General features: G+C 41.0%; 1 protein-coding gene across 1 annotated transcript; it reads left to right on the top strand.

Annotated features, from left to right (window-relative positions):
* The first annotated feature begins 4,590 nt into the window (after window positions 1-4,590).
* On the top strand, window positions 4,591-19,203 carry ndufa9a (NADH:ubiquinone oxidoreductase subunit A9a). Its single transcript, XM_062546669.1, has 11 exons — window positions 4,591-4,732; window positions 5,283-5,453; window positions 5,712-5,809; window positions 9,966-10,057; window positions 12,906-13,047; window positions 14,292-14,394; window positions 14,707-14,777; window positions 15,523-15,599; window positions 15,682-15,777; window positions 18,720-18,786; window positions 18,925-19,203. The coding sequence occupies exons 1-11, from the start codon at window positions 4,681-4,683 to the stop codon at window positions 19,093-19,095; spliced, it is 1,140 nt and encodes a 379-aa protein (XP_062402653.1). The 5' UTR covers window positions 4,591-4,680; the 3' UTR covers window positions 19,096-19,203.
* The last annotated feature ends 1,681 nt before the right edge of the window (window positions 19,204-20,884 follow it).

Raw genomic sequence — 20,884 nt, 5'->3', positions numbered from 1 at the left:
CACGCACACTCAGAGGTGGAAAAGTCAAGCTTCAGAGAGTAAAAGTCCAATCACGTATTGGTTCTATCTGTGCACTTAACACAGGTGATATCACCAATTAGCTGCTCTGCCTGGCTGAAGAGTTGTACTAATTAGAATCAGCTGGTTGGTTGGACATTTCCACCTCTGCACACACAGCTCCTTAAGCCACATACATACAACACACTGCCTTGTCCTGTCCTGCACCTTCCTCTGTCCACAACTGTTTGTAAATTAAAGTTTGTTTCACATTTTATCTTATGTCTTGCTTTTGCATGTACTGGTAATTTCCTCGAAATGACGTTTTCTAGTTATTATTATTCCCGTGGAATCCTCTTACAGGTCATGTTTGGCCTTTTTTCACCAATTTGGCTTGAAATTTGGCAGTTATATGTGGAATTAGTAACGCTACTCAGAGACAGAGCTCTGGCCATGGGTGTGGCTCAGGGACTCTATAGCGCCACCTAGCGTGTTGTCTGTTGTGGTTGACACATACATTCACGGAAATGGCCCAGATTTGGTGGGCATATGTGTTGTATGAATCTATACAAGTTTTACATTTAAACAATATAGTAAATCTTAGAAGAATTTGAGATATGATTATGATTATGATTTTTGCACATCATGTATTTTGAAACACTTCTCCTAGACGGTTTATCAAAATCATGTCATTTCAGCAGTAAAATGATCTTGAGGGGTTGCCCAAGAGGAATTGCGACCAGATTTTTGAATTTCAAAAGTATATTGAAATGGCGAAGGTTTGAATTATGGCGACTTATTGAAGAAACAGGAAGTTCGTGTTATAGGCAGAAAAAAGGTAATAATTTGGATGTAATTTGGCAGCTACATGTGGAATTGCTACCCATAATCAGAGACAGAGCTTTGGCCTAAGGTGTGGCTTCGGGACTCTATAGCGCCACCTAGCAGCGTGTTGTCTGTTGTGGTTGACACAAACATTCACGAAAATGAAACAAATCTGGTGGGCTTGTGTGTTATTGCTCTGGCCCAGGGTGTGGCTTAGGGACTCTATAGCGCTACCTAGCACATTGTCTGATGTGGTTGATGCATACATTCACGAAAATGAACCAAATTTGGTGGTTTTGTGTGTTATTGCTGCCGCTACTGAAAGATAGAGCTCTGGCCTAGGGTGTGGCATAAGGACTCTACAGCGCCACCTAGTGTGTTGTTTGTTGTGGTTGACATGTACATTCACGAAAATGAACCAAATTTGGCGGGATTGTGTGTTATTGCTATCGCTAGTCAGAGACAGATCTCAGGCCTAGGGTGTGGCTTAGGGACTCTATAGTGCCAAGTAGCGTGTTGTCTGTTGTGATTGACTGAGGCTGCAAGCGGCAGTGGCGGGCCCAAGCACCTGTGTCCGCGACCTGAATTTGGTGGACTTGTGTGTTGCTACCTCTACCTGAATTTGGTGGACTTGTGTGTTGCTACCTCTAGTCAGAGACAGAGCTCTGGCCTAGGGTGTGACTTAGGGACTCTATAGCGCCACCTAGCACATTGTCTGTTGTGGTTGACACATACATTCACAAAAATGAACACAATGAAAACCGTTAATATTTACAAATGAATATGGGCGCAGCCATCTTGGAATCTGTCTCGGAAACTTCCTTCGGTCTCCTCTGAGTTCGACGAGCAGACGAGGTCGCCTTCCGAGGAAAGGGGGCGTGCTCGTGCGTGTCACTAGGCAACGTCCTCGGATCTCGTCCACGGAAGATTAATCGAACGCACTATAAGAGACAGAGATCTGGCCTAGGGTGTGGCTTAGGGACACTATAGCGCCACCTAGCGCAGTGGCGTAACTATAGTAGGTGCAGCCGGTGCAGTCGCACCAGGGCCCGTGACCTCCCGGGGCCCGTCGCTACCCCCGTCCTGCCTTTTTTTTTCTTTTAGAACTTCACCATTAAGAATCAAACTATCAAATAGAAACGGCTAAATCAAATTTACCATCTTTCCTTGTCGTCATACTGTTTCGCCAGCTTATCTTTCTTTCTACTGAGATACAGCAAGGATATCTGGTTGCTACAGTAGGCTTAGCGATTTGTTGCGATTTTTTGAATGGATAGTGCGGCTGCACATTTCAGTCATCGCTCAGTCATCGAGCGGCTGCAAGAAGCGGCAGGAGCGTAAAGAGCAAGGGGAAGGGTGGCCAAACTACTACTAACATCTATTTTTCAACTTGCCAAAATGCTGGTGGTAGATTATTTACGACAGTGTAACATCCACATTCGGGGAAGTGTGTAGCTAATTGCTCTCATGTTTCTGACATTGCGTGTGACTGTGACAACAGCTGAGCGATCTTTTTCCAAACTCAAACTTATTAAGACTTACCTGAGGAGCAGCATGGGGAACTAGAGGCTCAGTGGGTTAGCTATCCTGTCCATTGAAAATACGAGAGATACATTAAATATTGGGAACATCGTTGACGATTTTGCACAACCAAAGGTCTCACGGCCTAATTCATGCATATTGGGGATTGTATGCATATTAATGATTTTATTTGGTTTCTGCACGGTTAAATAAGGCTAAATTAAGTTTCGTTTCTGCGCAGTGCGAGTTTATAAGCAAGCAATCTACGCTTACAGTTTCAGCAGAGGGTTGAAAAAGTTTCAGCGCATTGGGTGTTCCCATAATTCCATGCAAGTTGATGTTAATGCAGTAGGCTAATATTAGATTACACTGGCCTGCAGACTATTAATAAAATACATTTTTTATGTTTTCAGAATGGATCATGTAGTCGTGTGATTTTTATTTGAAATTGTATCTGTAACTACTAAACTACTTCGGTGCCTCAGGTCCTTTGCATAGTCACCCTTAATGTGTATTGCATGTATCAGAGTTAAGACTTCCTGGGCTACCGTTTTTCGTCATTTTCATGCAGGGGCCCGGACACAATTCTCGCACCGGGGCCCGCACCTGCCTTGTTACGCCACTGACCTAGCGCATTGTCTGTTGTGATTGACACGTACATTCACCAAAATGAACCAAATTTGATGGGCATGTGTGTTATTGCTATCTCTAGTCAGAGACAGAGCTCTGGCCTAGGGTGTGGCTTAGGGACTCTATAGCGCCACCTAGCGTGTTGTCTGTTGTGTTTACACATACATTCACGAAAATTAACCAAATTTGGTGGGCATGTGTGTTGCTCATGCACATGCCCACCAATACGCACTTGTTGCTTTTTTAGATTCCGAAATGTCACAGGTCCGCACCGCAGGTGCTCGGGCCCGCCATCGCCGCACTTTATTTATTTATTATTATCATTATTATTATTATTATTATTATTATTATCATTATCATTATTATTACAGTTTTTTTCAATCGCTAACAAGCGTTTGTCCATTCATTTGACACATTTTCAAAACTCTAAACACAGACTCACACCTACAAAACACAATTGGCCAAATGGATCATTTTAGTCTCAAAAACACATTCCATGTTGCTACACCACATTTTGTTATATATACACTAACTCGTCATTTCTCTGCACACACTAACTTTACCAAAACACTGGAAATCTGACTAAAAATGAAATCATTCTGTCAAAGAATAAAACTTGTTTTCACTTCACAAGATACATGCAGTCAGTCAGAGTACACTAGGTTTCAAAATACTGGCTATTGTTGACATTACAAAAACTTAATAGACTTTCATGTTTCAGTTTTACAGGTATTTGCATGCAAAACATGCAATCCACCGTTTTTGCACTAAATTTCTTGGTTGGGAACTGTATATCCACATGTAATGTTCACATTCAAAAGCATTCCAATAAAAAGCAAATAAAATGTTTCTTTTACTATTTACACAGAAAAAGAAAAAGTTGTACCGTATTGCTTACAGTGAACAAAATATCCATGAAACACACAAGAGCATTCTGAACAAAAAACAACAGCAAAAAGCCCAGATTATAAGGGGGAACAAGAAAAAAAACACAAAATTACTGTATCATCAACATTGCATCTGATATTTACATGTATTCTCACCAGCCTTTCTGTAGTGAAAGGCCTAGGTTGATTACAATGATAGTGACACAAATCTTATACTGTTCTTGCAGCCCTTGGAATGCCACCACTCAGTGGCGTGCGGTGAGGTCTGTGGCATAGGCAGTGGCCATTCACATGTAAATCCCATCCGTAGGCCTACACTCGCAAATATGACTACATTTTCATGGTAATACTCCTCCTACTTAGTCATTTCACAGAATCAGAGGCGTCACTAGGTGTGCAATTTTTTATTTAATTTTTCACCCTACGGGAATCCGGGGGTTTCTCCCCCGGGAAATTTTGAAAATTGGGCTGTTAAAGATGCCGTTTCAACGTAGTTTGAGAAGGAAAAGGAAGAAAATTCGTTTAGGTCCTCCTCATCATATTTTAATAATAAATAGCCTAAAGCTAAAGCTAATTTCCCTCACTAGACCTACTGGTAGGCTATTTATGGGGGATTGAGAGGGGGGGAAATCGTTTTAACTGAGACCCAGTTAAGTTTTCTGCCCGTGACATGATGAGTGCGTTGTTGGCTTCTTTAGACTGCTGCAAACGTGAGACTGATCCAAACTCCAGTTCATATGGTGGCGGTATTGCACCATAAAAGCTTTAGCAACCATAAAGCAAGAGGCATAAGAGGACTGGGTTGACATTCTACAAAAACATGGCGGCCTTCGTAGTTGCAAGCCGTCCGAATGTCCTTCCAAGGATATCTGGTAAGGATATGCGAACGTCTGTTTTAGCAACCTAATTGTTGTCTCTAAATATAAGTACACACACTTATGACATGTGATACAAACGAAAAATTTACTTTTTGTAATGACCTCTTTGCCCGACGACCAAATTGCTTTGCTAACAGTTAACTTAGCTAACATTAGCAGAGTAACCTGAGCTTCCAGTGGCGACCAGTTCTTTCGCTGATTAGCCAGTTTGATCCGTCGGAAGCTGTTCTGTTGTCGTGAGAAACGTTAACGTTATGTATGTAAATAGTCAAGGTGGAGATATTCAATCAATCTGTCGTGGCCTCAGATGAACTTGGACGAGAGTCTGGCTGCTAATCTTAGTGTGTGTTGAGTTATGCCTCCAATGATTAGGCTAACGTTACCTTCAATCAAACACTGTCATTTAAAATGTATACAGCAGGAGTGGTAGTTAACACAGTCGTAATGCACGAATCCCTACAGTTTTGGCCAGATATGTATCATGTTCCGAAATGCATATAGATTATGGAAAAAACAACAACAATTGTCTGTGTCTCTTTGACAGCCGCTTGCTCCTCTGTGGTGCTACCGGCGACACCTGTAACCGTGCAAAACCGGAAGATTCATCATGCTGTCATTCCCCGGGGGAAAGGAGGTCGCTCATCTTCAAGTGGCATTGCTGCTACAGTGTTTGGAGCTACTGGATTCCTTGGCCGATATGTCGTGAATAGACTTGGTGGGTTTTGTGGCTGGCATCAATAATCACAGCCTGTAGTCCTCATTATTAACTGTGTGCAAGCTGTGGCATGTGCCATGTTTAGTTTCATGTGATCAAATACAATTAAACAAAATTGGTCAGGTAGGCTTGCTGATACTGATGTGCTGTTCAGGAAAATTTTGATTTCTTAATGATGTGTTACCAAGTTGATGGCATGTAAAGGATTGTGCTGTGTTGCTTTGTCTGTGTGAACTGGAATTGTTTCTCTCTTTAAAGGACGCATAGGTTCACAGGTAGTGGTTCCTCATCGCTGTGACCAGTATGATCTGATGTATCTGAGGCCTATGGGTGACCTTGGTCAAATCATCTTCATGGTAAACAAAGAATGCATTCAACTATAGAAAATATGCCTTATTCAACACAAGTACACACTAATAGCCAGGGTCAACTCGGACCAAACCTGTTTGATGAAGCCAGACGGAATTTGAATTTGCCCTACAAGTCCGTATAGAAAGGATCCCACTGACACCCATTTACAAACTTCCCAGTTTTACTACTTCCAGTTGGCTAACCAACAGCGAAATCAAATTTGAATTGGTACATTAAACTCTTACTAAATCGTTTCAGAAGTGCAGCAAACACCTCATTTGTGTAAACTAAGGTTTTAAATGCAGTTGTTTACTCAATTCAAAAGAAAATGGGCATTTGGTGATTGGGAAACAGACCAAAACAGACCAAAAGTCATATGCCGATAGCCTGACGAGCCAGACCCACATCAAGATGTAGGGTCTGGACTCTCACCGTAGACAGGGCTCAAGTCGGAGCGGTGGGATAAACAGTTGTCTTTCAAATTCCCTCCCCGCAATAGGATAATGCTAAACGAATCATCTTCTTGTTTTCAAGTAGCAGGATGCGTAACCTTCCATCTCCACGCTAAACGAATCATCTTCTTGTTTTCAAATAACAGGATGCGTTGCCGTCGCAACTTCTGTGGGGTATCCTACGAAGCAAGTTAGACATATCTAGGTTATCTAGACATATCGATGCTGCACAAAGCCTTAACTCGGGTATTAAGTTAAGTGATCCTACGACAGCAGGTATGTGATAAATTTGTCAAACTAGGCTTTCAGCTCAGATCTGTGCGCGTTCTCGTGGTTGGGGTGATTTTGAGCAATCGGGAAACGTGGAGATGCACAAGACAGCCTAGGTTTAACAACGATTACTTCCGCATTTATGAGCGGTAGCGAAATCTAGGGTGGTCTTTTGAAGCGCCTTCGCGTTTCAAAATGTTTGAAGAGGCGGAGCTGCTCCAGTAGATTCTCACACGTGAGATGACTTCGTTTTTCAAGATAATTGATTGGTCAGTAGTCAGTAGGATTAGTCAGAGGGCGGTGATTTTTCACGATTTGAGCTATAAGTTAGCACATAACCTGCTCCCGACCAGGTTTGGTTGCGAGCATAAGATACCATGGTGATACAGCGACGCTAAAACAAATCCACTTTCGTATGACAGCATACCCTGGCTTTGAGCGCAACATACCTCGCTAAGCCACTAATCGAGCTTCGTAGGATACCCCACTGGTCGCATGTCAGTCACCATTATGTTGAGCCCACCCACCGATTCTATACACGCTGTGATTGGCCCGCTGGTTTTTCGAGTGGTCAGCTCCCTGGCTCTATGGATCGTGCCTAGACTGCCCCGCCAGCCAAATTACATTTGCTGCCGCTAGGGCCGTCTAGATTTCTAGGCTAATATGCCGATATATTTAGGATGAATATCGATATACAATATATATCCTGATATTTTTCCCGCAAAGTAGCTGGTAGAACAAAGCACCCTTAAAATCTGATTTAAGGCCCCCTTAAAATAAGATCTGTTACACAAACACCTTTAGTATTTTCCTTAACATTTTCCCTCATGTATTTAAGGTTTTCTCCTTATTATCTTAAGAAATCCCTTAAACCGTTGCACAAATGTCCAGCAGCCTAAAGGAAAATCCATATTATTATCTGAGTCAATGCTGATAAATGAAGTTAATTAACCACTTTTGACAATTGAATATAAATAAATCTTCTGCTAATATAATTACTCTTCAATCAAATCGGCCTATCAGAAGTTTTGTAGTTTATTTACAGTAGGCCTAGTGTTAACATAGCTTACTCAAGTCGTCCTAACTGATAGCCAACCATTATGAGCTGTGGTTTGGTTCACCAGGCAACAGGTAACAAAAAATGTTTTGGTGCACAAATGAGAACAGCAATGCTCTTTGGATGACGGCCGCAGGATAATATCTAACTAGCTAGCTAGTATAGTTTAATTAATGTCTCAGGATTTACTTGAATGTATAAATGTCACCGAAAATGATCACAGTAAAATCATTAAGCTTTAGGCTATTGTGTTTGGTGGATTAATTTCTAATGGCATAACTTATTAGCAAGCTAGTTAGTTACAAGTATGTTGAACGTACCAGTTGAATTATTTATTGCTAACATCTACTGCTACTGATAGGTGCATTAGATGTACAGTATAGTTAACATCGTGAAATTAAAGTCACTGCTCAGGTGCGCCGTGTTTGGCTGTGTCACCCGTCAAACTGGTCGAAGTTTATAGTCAGATTTGTCGTGCTATTCGCTATACTATTTTATAGACAATATTTGCTCACAGCTTGATATTATTTTGGACAGTCAGTCCCACATTTCACCCTCAGAAAAGCATGCACATATTAGCAAACTAACAATCTCTGTGGAAACTGTAGAATTTGCTGTGCCAGAAAATCCCTTTCAATGCAAATGTAAATAACTTACAACAAATTGAACAAATTTCCTTACCTAAGGATACCATTTAAGACATTTTGTGCAACACCCTTAAATAAATTCCTTACATAAGCCTTATGGTTGATACTTAAGGGACACAATTTAAGGTGCCTTGTGCAACCCCGCTCTGTGTTTGAAAGAGGAGGGGCGGGCGCGGGGAGCAGTGTACAGAGCTCCGGCCAGCGGCTTGCCTGGAGCAATCAAAGCGCAAATTTGAACTATATCGGTATATACGATATGGTCTAATTCCATATCTCATTTTAAAAAATATCGATATATCTTAAATATTGCCCAGCCCTAATCTATACTTTCTGCCGGGGGGCATCAGCTCGTACTCATTGTTTAAAACATATGTCGTGTCAGCAGAAATTGAGAGGCCCTGCCTCCTAACAGTCTCTTCAAAAATTTCTTGCAGAGAGCATGGGGACTGTGTACCCATTATTTTTCCCGCCCTCTTAACAAGAGCCTGCAGTTGAGTTCTGCCTTTTACAGTTACGTTCCCAAACCATGTTGTAATGCCATAACGGATGACCGATTCAATAGTTGCCCTATAAAACAAGAGCATGACGCCTTCATCGACGCCCTGCACCTCTGTGCGGTACTCTCCAGTGTCGGACTGAGCCAACAGAAGACTCAGTAAAACTGTGTCATCTGAGAACTTTATGATGTAATTATTACTATATTGGCTCTTACAATTATTTGTATATAATGTAAAGAGAATGGGAGAACTTAAGCACCCTTGAGGAGCCCCTGTATTTCTTTCCTGTATGTGAGACAGGGTGGAATTAACTTTCACTTGTTGCTGCCTACCAGTAAGGAATGCAAAGTACCACCTGATTAAGAATGGGTTAACCTCCATCTGATCCAATGTTTTTAAGAGGGTGTGGGGGAGGATCGTATTAAAGTGATATTCCGCCATTTTTGGAAATGAGCTCATTTTCCACCTCCCCTCGAGCAAAACAAACCTGCTTAGAAATGCACCACGTTTTATTTTGTCTCACCATACTTGGTCGTGTGACTACTCGTGTAACTCTATTTTAATAGGGGAAAACATGGAGGTGTTTAGTCGCTTCTACTGTAACTTCATCTCTGTTTGGATCCTAATGAATGCATTGGGCTAGCTAAGTGCTATCAAAGTTGTGCCGCGCGCCAGAGCCAGTGAGTGCACACATTGAAGCGTGAGAGGTATGTATCAACTCGTCTTAATTAAGGGAATAACATAGTTTAATATGAAAAAACGGTGAGGTGTTCCTTTAAAGTGGCAAAGTCACCAAAAAGATATCCCAAATTCCCTCTGCAAATGCACTTGATTTTATTTTGTCAGCGAAAAGAAACAATATTTTGATCCTGACCTAATCCAATGCTTGAATGTGACCCCAGAAATTTCTACATGTATACATCGCAAATATATTTAGAGCTAGGACAACAAAAATATGTCGACGCAAAATGTGCATGCAGATGGCGGTGCCGAAGAGTAGTAGAAGTAGGAGAAGTGGCTCCTCAGTTTCCGAACGGCACACACTCGTTCCTCTAAATAAAAGCAGCCGTTTTTAAAGGTTTTCCCCTGCACACCACCACCTGCATACTGACTCGGCTCGCATAAACACACTGATATATAGTTAATATGTGTTAAGTCTGAGACAAGGCTTCTTCATTTAAATTAAATCATTTTTATGGTCAAAAATTGCTCTTCAGTGACCACTTGCTACTTTTCAGGAGTGGGATTCCCGCAACAAGGAGTCCATCAAACAGGCGATCGCTCATTCAAATGTGGTGATTAACCTAGTGGGAGAAGAGTGGGAGACAAGGTTTGTGCTAGCTTCCACCATTGTCATAAAAGCCTACATAATTCTGCTGTTCACATCCTAGAGCACAGTTTTGAGGCTATCCCCGCATTCACACTGTCCACGTCTGTCGACGGATCTCGGAGGTTGTGTCTGCCGTATGTGTATTTGCATACACGGGATCTGATTGGCTGACGGATCTGTCGCTGCCTGAAAAGTTGAACATTTCTCAACTTTGTTGATGGAGGCAACGAAGCTGAAGCAACGGACGGAGCCACAATGCATTTCGAGTCCGCCCCATGCAAAGTGAATGAGATCCGTCGACGGACGGAGACAGTGTGAACGCGGGGTATGTGAGGACATTTGAAATCTGTGAGAGTTAACTAAATTAATTCAAAGGTAGCCTATTACGTTGGTGCAGATAGTATGAGAGTCTAGACAACTATTTTGTTTGATCAATTCTGTGTAGATCATAGGGCTACTCTAGAGTAGTCCTATGATCTACACAAAATGAAATAGTTGAACACAGCTACACAGGTAACCATTTCTGCATAATTTCATGGAGTGCTGAAATGTATTTTGACCAATTCTGAGTTATGAAACTCCTTATCTATGCTAATCTAATCTAATATAAACGAAATATAACATCAACTCTCAGAATTTGATGGCTTCCTTCATAGATGAGAAGGAGAACACATTTCATCCAACCTTGTCACTTTTCATAAACGGCCCAAACGTACAGTAAGCAATTCAGTACAGGCCGTGAAAAATCATGGAAATGTCAATCAAGGTCATTGAAAAGTAAAAGGTTTTGAATTGTTTTAGACTAGTGCAGTGCCCGTGCAAACAATGTTTTCCAAGAAACTTGTTGCCTAATGAAGTTGATGCAGGTAGATCATGTTAGATTGGTGATGTAGAATCAGGCCCGTGCAATTAGTAGAGCTTTTTACTCTCTTTGCAAAGTAAAAAAAGTGAAGGGGAAAGGCGTTTTAGTTGCAGCTAATGGCAAAGACACATTACACACCCGTGCGTTTTTGCTGTTGTTGGGAAATGATAGCCTAAAGCTAACCGCATGACAATGGCCATGCCAGTGCTATGAACTCGGAAGTGATGTTTGAATGAATGTTATGCCCATAGCCTATGTCCAGATACAGTCAAGAGCGGCTGTTTTAAATGCAAATGCTACCGACGTGTTTAGAATGCTACCGAGTACCGACGTGTGTGTCGGCATATTGTTGCAAGATCAGCAACCTGATCGGGCAACAGAAGCGCTAGGCAACCGCGGTTGTTGACGAGTAGCCTATGCAACGTTATGTGACTTTAACAGCCTGCTTACCAACATGGGTGCATGTGTGTCGGACTCAGCATGTTTATCCAACATGAACAATCTTGAAACGGTCTGTTGTTTACGTGAGACATCGTAATTTTCATGAACGGCAACACGTGAGTTTGTCAGCAAAATGGGCTTCTTTGTTTCTATGCTGGAGTAAGAGCGAATGAGGGGGAGTGGCTAGTGCGGAGAGCGGTAGAATTGTGGGATTGTGGTAGAGTTGTATTTTGTTTAATTTAACGATATCTTTGTATTTTTTTGTCCAGAAACGACCAAACTTTGAACTGCACTCACGCATGTCATTAGCAAGACCTGTGTCAAATTTTAGGTCAGTCGGAGTGGTTCAAGAGTTATGCGTGGCACAGACAGACAGACAGGGCGAATCCCAATGTCAGCCCTAAAGACTAGGACTAATGCTGTGTTCCAGACCTCATCCAAAAGAGTGGGAGGTGGGACGTACCCTACCTGAGAAGCGTACCACGAAAACAGATAGAATTCCATTGTTTTCAATGGAGCAACGGGCACTGGAAACGTCTGCCGGGCAGCAGCCGCACAGAGATAGAAAACTATTCTAAAATCCTGCGCAGCAAGCCCAGACCGCCGAACACCGCTTCTGGTGGGCGCCGGGCTTAATCCTCCGACTTAATTTTATTGAGGTCGGGGCAGGTCGAGCTCCTACGAGTTTGCGAGTAGGAGGTCCCACTTCTACAGGCGTTCCAGTGCACCTTTCGTAGTTGGAGGTAGGATACATCCCACGTCCCACTAGTTTAAATGCTGTCTGGAATGCACCATAAGGACTCACAGACTTAATTGATTTCAGGTGCTAAGTGAGTGAGTGTGTGAGGCCACATGGGCTCAGATAGGTATTTTGGGATTGGGACAGTACTTCACGAGATCACATGTACCTTGGCGATGTTTACTAACAAAGACATTGCTAACATTTGCACCATGCACGTGTGTGTCGTGCGTGCTGTTGTTTACCTTCATTTCCGGATTTTTCTATGATCTCCGCGGTAAACGTCACAACACTTTGAACTGTGGGTAATTCCCTTAGGTTAAGTCTGTACCGATGCAGACTCACGGAAAGGGCTCGGTAAGTGTGTACTCAAATCCTCATGCCCGTTGTAATTCGACATTGGGACAGTCCTAAACCCTTACGAATTTCGCGAGAACGCGCACCAAAGTCCGTGAGTCCGGACATTGGGATTGGGCCACAGAGTGACACACAGACAGACGTTCCGTGCATTTAATAGATAGATTTTATGTTATAGCGTTTTGTCTTAATACGAGATCAATTTAGATAATTTTTAATTTAATTTAAGTTTGAGCCAAGGATTCTCATTGAGCTGTTTCACCTTATCAACATCACTATTATCTGTCTTGCTTTCCTGGAGATTAACATAGTTAATATTTGAAAATCACAACTGATGAGTCTAGTGTTGGGTCCAAAATGGGCATGCAGTCTGCTTTTGAAATTATTTAACTTAAACTCTCTGCTCTCTGTCATTGGAATTAAATTCTGTTATGTATTTTTCTTTGAAGAAATTTTAGGTTTGAAGATGTCTTTGTGACAATCCCTCAGCAGATTGCTAAAGCCACCCGTGAAGCTGGAATCCCTAAACTAGTCCATGTGTCGCATCTAAATGCAGATATTCGTAGCCCATCCAAATACCTCAGGAATAAGGTATGTTTTTGTTTGTTTTTTGTTTGCTTTTTTAATAATTGATTTGCCTTTCAGTTAGTATATCCCAGCAGGACATCTCACTTTATTTCTACTTGTACAGTTTTATGCCCCTGTGGAAATGACATTTTATTGTTGCAACTAGAAATGTAACCTGCCGAATATACTGTACAACAGGATTTTTTTTGTTCAAAATATGTCTGAAAAGGTGGGGTCATCTATGATATTCAGGGCCTTTTGAATCAAGTTAGCAGTCCTTCACAACAGTACCATGAGCCTGAACGATGGAGAGAACAAGAAAGAGATCATCTTGAACAAAGTGGTTCATTAATCAAAGTAGATCATTGTTTGCTCCTTCAGTCCCTATGGATTAGGAAACGTATTTTCCAGGAGGAGAAGCCTCTCGGCTAGCCTACATTTAAAGTTGCAAACTTAGAAGACCTGTGGGGAAACTAAACACTCCGACTAGCATGACTAACTTATATTGGCCGGGTTTCCCAGATTCTTTAAGAAGCACTTAAGTGCTAAGAACTTCTTAGGAGCGCTCCAAGAACGTTCTTGGAGCGCTCCTAAGAAGTTCTTAGCACTTAAGAAGTTCTTAGCACTTAAGAGCTTCTTAACGAATCTGGGAAACCCGGCCATTAGCTGTCCAGCTATCAACCTATGGTTTCAACAAGTGCTACTTTGACAGGTGAAGCAGAGTCAACAAAAGATAACTAATGAAAAGATGTAGGAGAGTAGAAAGATAAAAGTTGCTAATATGTGCTACAGAGAGGCAACTGTGCAGATACAAGCAGAAATGTAGGCAAGCCTATAGATGAGATGACATGAGTAGAGTTCTAAAGAAAGGGACATTTTTCATGAATAAAAATGAATAATCGTTAATCACCATTACAATTTTGACTATAATAGTCGTGATTATTGTATTGTGTGTTTTAATACTGTTTTCCTCTGTGCATTTCCTATGGCAAAACAGCTCATAATATTTGTTGCAGCTACGTTCATGTCATCTATCACCAATTATGTGATTACTGAGCAACTGCAGCCACTTTTGGCCAGAAAGAAGGACTCTGCACTCAATCCCTTTCAAAAAGAATCCTTTAGCTTACACTTTAGCACAACACTAACATTAACAATATACTTTTTAGAAATCTTACCATGTCTTACCAGGGAACATTCTCAGAGCAGTCATTTCTCCATTTCTGATGTTATTTTGTCACCTTTTCTGATTGATGTATTACCTACAGGCAGTTGGAGAGATAGCCGTGAGGGATGAGTTCCCCGATGCCATCATTATGAAGCCAGCTGAGCTGTTTGGAAGAGAAGATCGGTTCTTCAATCATTTTGCTAGTATGTTCATACTCTTTCAGCAAGGGTGTATATTTTTGGAGTTACTGGTTACAAGTTAATGTAAAACTGAGGATTTTGTTATTTCAGTGAACAATGGGTCTACAGTTTTTTGGGGGTTTTTTTCCCCTCACCGTCAAATCAGGAGCCATTGTAGAGGATTGTCTGAATTGTTTAAATCAAGTTCCTTGTTCAGACTTTTTCATTTTATTGGTCCTTTTTACATTTTCTTTTTAAGGTTGATGAATGTGTAAGTGGTCATTTTATGCTTGTTGTTTATTTGCATTTTCATTTGTTCATGTATTTAATTTCAAGACATGCGCTGGTTTGGGAAAGCTGTGCCCCTTATTTCCATGGGAAAGAAGACTGAAAAGCAGCCTGTTCATGTGAGTATCTTGGGAGATGGGGAGAGATAAAGTGCATCACTTTTGTCTAGAAAGAATGGCAGAGATGCGGATTACATAGTCCATACACTACTGTTCAAAAAGTTGGGATCAGCCAGACAATTTCATGTTTTCCATGAAAACTCACAATTTTATTAATCAAATGAGTTGCGAAATCAATCGAACATATAGTCAAGACATTGACGTGGTTGGAAATAATGATTTATTTATTTATTTATTTTTAATAATAATAATTTTGCCCAAACTTCGCCTAAGAGTTCTTCATTTGCAGCAATTGCAGCCTTGCAGACCTTTGGCATTTTAGCTGTCAATTTGTTGAGGTAATCTGAAGAAATTTCACCCCACGCCTCCTGAAACACCTCCCACAAGTTGGATAGGCTTGATGGGGACTTCTTACGTACCACACGGTCAAGCTGATCCCACAACAGCTCAATTGGGTTGAGATCTGGTGACTGCACTGGCTACTCCATTACAGACAGAATACCAACTGACTGCTTCTTCCCTAAATAGTACTGTCATAGTTTGGAGGTGTGATGTGGGTCATTGTCCTGAAATCGGCTGTCCACAGTGTATGGTCAGGCCTGCGAGGGCGGTTAAAACCATACCACCAAAGTTGTCAAAAAAGTGGCTTGAATCTGCCTTTGGCATGTGTAACCCTATTGGGTTCACATTTTGTCACCATTTTTAGACCTCTGTTCAGTACACATTTCTTTCCCTATTACTGAAGGTGGTGGATGTTGCCAAGGCTATAGTGAATGCCATCAAAGACCCTGATGCCAGTGGGAAAACGTATGCCCTAACTGGGTAAGAACAAATAACAATAATGTTTTGCTTGTTCGTTTGCCTGTAGCTGCCCCTTGGGCAATTCATTATTTTCTTTTTGCAGACCCAACAGGTATCTGCTGCATGATCTGGTCGAATACGCTTATGCAGTTGCCCATCGTCCTTTTGTTGCGTACCCCATTCCTCGTCCAATCTATCAGTGAGTATCAAGATTAATTAATTACCTCTGCCAAGGGTTATGTTTCTGGTGTGGTTTGTCTGTTTTTCTGGTTGTGCGCAGGATTGCGCAACATTTAAGCTGAGACCTGAGTGGAAAGGTATAGAAAAGGCCATGGACAAAGCAATTATAACTGGTTCACAGCCATATTACACCCATTCTAAAATATGTATAGGTCTATCTACTCATTTCTTGTCGCTAAGAAATCGCTACATAAATTAGCAGACGTGGGAGGGAGCTTTTTACCTTGGCGGCTTGGACCAATGATCGCAACATTTCGAAAACGATTCCGCATAGGATGTTCTTGTGTTTCCTCACACAGCAGCCCTTTCTCCCATCTCCTTTCTCCTTGTTTACACTGCCTCTGGTTGCAAATGGACATATTTAGGGCATGAGCTGGAGGACTGAGGACTGAGGAGAGGTTGCATGCAAATAGAGGTTAGGGATCCAGCCATGAACTCAGAACCCCAATGTGAGGACGCTCAAGAAATGTCATGACCTTTGACCTGAAGGAGGAAGTTGAATTGAATTTACAATTGAGTTTAAAAATCATGCGCAGACGCTATTGCATCTTGAGGTGTTTCCAGAGCCGCATTTAAAACGTGTCTGATCAGCAACGGATGTGTGAATGTAGCCCCTATGCGTTTAATAAACATCCGTGGAAGCTAATCCACAAAGACGCAACGTGAACAGAACGTGCACGCCAAGTATAGACTCCCTGTTATGAGCGCAGATAGATGCGTCTGAGATGTCAGGTGGAACAGTGATCCTGGCGAGGAGAGATGCCGAGGGATTTTACAGGTGGGCTAGTTGAAACTTTCAACTTCTATTAGAAAAAGACGCTGAGATTAGTGTAGCAAGGTAGCATAGGTTGTTTTATTCTAATGTTATGAAAGTTAGCGAAATTAGACAAAAATGTAGACATAACGAGTTCTTTTGATGAAGAATACGTGCAGTTTGAACCATCTAGATCGGCAAAAGGTGAAGCAAATAGGCAGACACACGTAACTAATTGAGTTATGTGTGTGACTTGCGACAAGTTTCAGTTACACCCGGATCATTATGTACGAGCTCGTAAGCCATGCGTAACGTAAATTTACATTTGATTGTCGAGTTACAGGACCCTGATCAGTAGCCTAGTCTGTGCCTACAGGTAGCCTACAGTTTAACATGTAACATGAAGACAGTTCACATCACTTTATTGGTTGGTTAAACACACTAGCACAATATATACCACGATCTGTAGTAGCCTAGGCTGCATATTAAAACGTTTAAAAACAATTTTATAAATTAAAGTCCATCTACCCTATTTTATATAATAATATTTGTTTGAAATAGTGTGTGTCTCAAGCAAGTTTATTGATTACCTGGTTTGGTCCAACAAATATTCAGACTTATCCTTATTCTGATAGTCGAAGTGTCCTATGAAATCATCAGAAATGTGTAATAACTTCAAGCACATGAGAAAGAGAGAGATAAAGAAAGAAAGCGGGTCCCTCACACTTTGGAAGATTTTTTTCCCATGTTTTTCTTTTTGCTATGAGTGCTTGCAACCATATGCCTGATGTAAAAGCATCCAGTTGCCAGGCAACTCCAGCCGGATTGACTGCTTGGCCCCTTCAATGCTGCTTGCAGCTATATTTTTGTTTACTGTTGCTTTAATAACGTGATAGTTTATAGTTATAATAAGTTATTATGATAAAGTAATAACAAGGTTATTTCTTAATTTAATGCTACAATGGTTCATTCTAAAACATTATAGCATAACTCTTGCACGAGAGCAATGTCAAACCTGGAGTTGTGGCAACTGCAACGTTTGCGTTAGATTTTTTAAGGGTAACCCCACAACCGGCAGCTCACAACTATAAGATGGCCACACTCACAGGCAGTCTGATGAAAGCTGTATAATTTGTCTTCAATTTACAAACTGGCTACTATCTCACTGATCAACATGAATGCCAAGTGAAGAGCAAAATGACTTTTATTTTAACTTTAATTGCACATTATGACTAAGTCTTTCTGACATTCTAGAAAAAGCGGCAAAACTTAACACCTATTGCCGATTCGTAATTGCAGCGTCATAATAGGCTGTACTTTACACTCTCAAATGATACCATAATGCTCATCTGCTGTTTAAGATGTGCCTTCACAGGTTATTAAAAACAAAAGTCAAAGGTCAAAACAGTAGGCTAAACATTTTTCAAATTCCTTACAAAACACTTAGACAACTAAATATAATCATTAAGTCTATGATTAGCTAATGTTAGTCGTTGGAAATGACAACCCATTCATGTGCCAAATACAGACACTCACTCAACTCATTACATTCTCACTAAGCGAAAATGAATGGTATTTTTGAAGGCGTTGTAGGGCTGTAGACTCTGATCAAGCTGGACGTGGACCTATAATTTATGGTAGTCTCCTGCACAAAACCATAGATTTGACTTGAGTTTGGGTCAGGTGTGCCAACATACGATTTACAATCACCTCCATGGCTTTGTAAATTACTGTAATCTGCTGTTACTGTAACTGCAAAACTATGTAACCTTTAATGGAGGTCTGTGCTCTCATTCTAGTTGTTGTTATTATGTGTGTTGCTAAATGGTTTTGTTTATAAAAAATAATTCATCTTTAATAAAGTACTTGTTGTTAAAGAGACCCTATGCAACTTTCTGCATGAGACGATCGCTCTTTGTTTACATCTGGAAATCTGAGACGAAGAACCACGCTTGCAATTTATATATTTAAATATAGCCTATACATGTATAAATATACACGCTAAAGCTGTCGGGGAAGCTCTGCAGAGAAAATGCAAGCATAAAACGAGCGAAAACGAAAAACAAAACCAGAGATGAAATCGCCAATCCTGCATAGTTCCTCTTTAATTGTTCATTGAATATTTGTTTATTTATTTTTGTATTCAGTTTCATTGCCAGCTTCTTTGCGAAAACCCCTTTCGAACCTTGGACAACTCCTGACAAAATCGACAGGGTATGTGCAAAATCCCTAGTATTTTTATAATGACCATAAAAGAAATTGAACAGGAGTAGCCATCCTTAAGTGCCACAGGCTTTTGTGTAGGGTCTGATGTTGGAAAGCTAAACGTGTTTTTTGTATTTCCCTCACCAGTTCCACACAACAGACATGAAGTTCCCAGGACTACCTGGCTTGGAAGATCTTGGCATCACACCCTCAACTGTAGAACAGAAGGCCATTGAGATCCTGCGTCGTCATCGTCGCCAACGCCATCTGGAAGCTGAACTGGATGAAACTAAACCAGCCAAAACTGTTAACATCTGACCTCTTCAATATGGCAATGTCTAACTTGTCTGTGTTGCTGATGTGGTATCTTTATTTTAAAAAATCCTTCTGTATATAAATAATAAAAGCCCAATCAAAGGAAAACTACTTTAAAAGTATGTTCCACATTATTAAGCAAGTCACAGGTTTCAGGCAATGTGGGAGAGAAAAGGGATCTCTGCTGCTGAAAAGCATGAAATTGTGCACTACCTTGGACAAGGTATGACATCATTGCATATTTCCTGAAAACTTATGCTTGATCATGGTACTGTGAAGAAATCTGTTGCTGATTCATAGCACAGGCAGATTGGTACAGACAAAGGCATAATAAGGAAGGTTTCTGCTAGACAAATTCGTAGGATTAAGAGACCAACAAATTCGACAAATTCGTAGGATTAAGAGAGCAACTGCTAAAAATGCCATTGCAAAGCAGCAAACAGGTACTTGGAGCTGCTGGTGCCTCTGGAGTCCTGCGAACCTCAGGTGCAGGATCCTCAAGAATTTTGCAAGTGTGCATGAACCCACTATCGGCCACTCCTAAACAATGCTCACAAGCAGAAACAGTTGCAGTGGACTCAGGAATACATAAAGACTCATTTTCAAAGAGGTTTGAGTGCCGTGCAACCCTAGAATGTCCAGATGGATGGAGTAATGGATGGTTGGTGAATGGCCACCATGTGCCAGCAAGGCTGAGACATCAGCAAGGAGGTGGTGGAGTCATGTTTTGGGCCGGAATCATGGGAGAGAGCTGGTAGGTCCCTTTAGGGTCTCTGATGGTGTGAAAATGAGTAGAGTTTCTGACCACTTTCTTCCATGATACAAAAAGAAGAACCGTGCCTTCCGTAGCAAAATCATGTATGCATGACAAAATGCTGCAAAGAATACCTCTGGGTCATTGGCTGCTATGGGCAGGAAAAGGGGAGAATCTCATGGTGTGGCCCCCATCTTCCCCTGACCTCAACCCTATTGAGAACCTTTGGAGCATCATCAAGCAAAAGATCTATGAGGGTGGGAGGCAGTTCACATCCAAGCAGCAGCTCTGGGAGGCTATTCTGCAAAGACATTAAAGCATAAACTCTCCAAGAACTGGGAGGGGAGGGGAAACAGGTATCAGAATAAGCAATAATTGACTGTGCCTCTCATATTTTCAAGGATGCTGTTTGTTTGTTTTTTCTCTTGGTTTCCATCTGGCTGACGAGGTCCCCTCCAATGTATAACAAAGATTGCAAGAAAATAAATCATAAAAAAATTATCACAAAAACTCAAGTTCAATGGATGCATGAATTGCGAAAGTGGTGTCAATGGGTCCTATGATAACATGGAACTTGTCCTGTTAAGATGTTTTTGATTGAAATAACTTTTGATTTCATTTACATCACCTCTGCAATGCTGCAAATTCAACAAATTACCATTTTTAGTTCTTTACAACCTATAAAATGTCTTGAAACTGTGTTGTGCATAATAATTTGGAACAGTGCATTTTGAGTTTTTTTATTGTAAAATATGGCTATCATTGGGAGGTTTGTTCAATAACATTTTGATTCTCTTACAGTTCATGACTTTAAAATTAGACTGGCTTTTGCATCAACTATTTAGGAAAATCTGAGAAAAATGTGATTTGAATAATAATTTGGAAACGCGGTGTAGGCTACTGTAGGCTACATTGTAATGATTATTTATGTTTGACAATATTATAACTTCTGAATAGTAACATTTCAAAATGTATATGTTCCTGTGACAAATGAGCAAATAATCTTGAACCTAAATTTACAGCCTAATTATTTTATGC

The sequence above is a fragment of the Sardina pilchardus genome, chromosome 10 (genome assembly GCF_963854185.1).
Source record: "Sardina pilchardus chromosome 10, fSarPil1.1, whole genome shotgun sequence".
Lineage (NCBI taxonomy): Eukaryota > Metazoa > Chordata > Actinopteri > Clupeiformes > Clupeidae > Sardina > Sardina pilchardus.
Note: the sequence above shows the minus strand (reverse complement) of the source record. Positions and strands in the feature narration are given on the sequence as shown.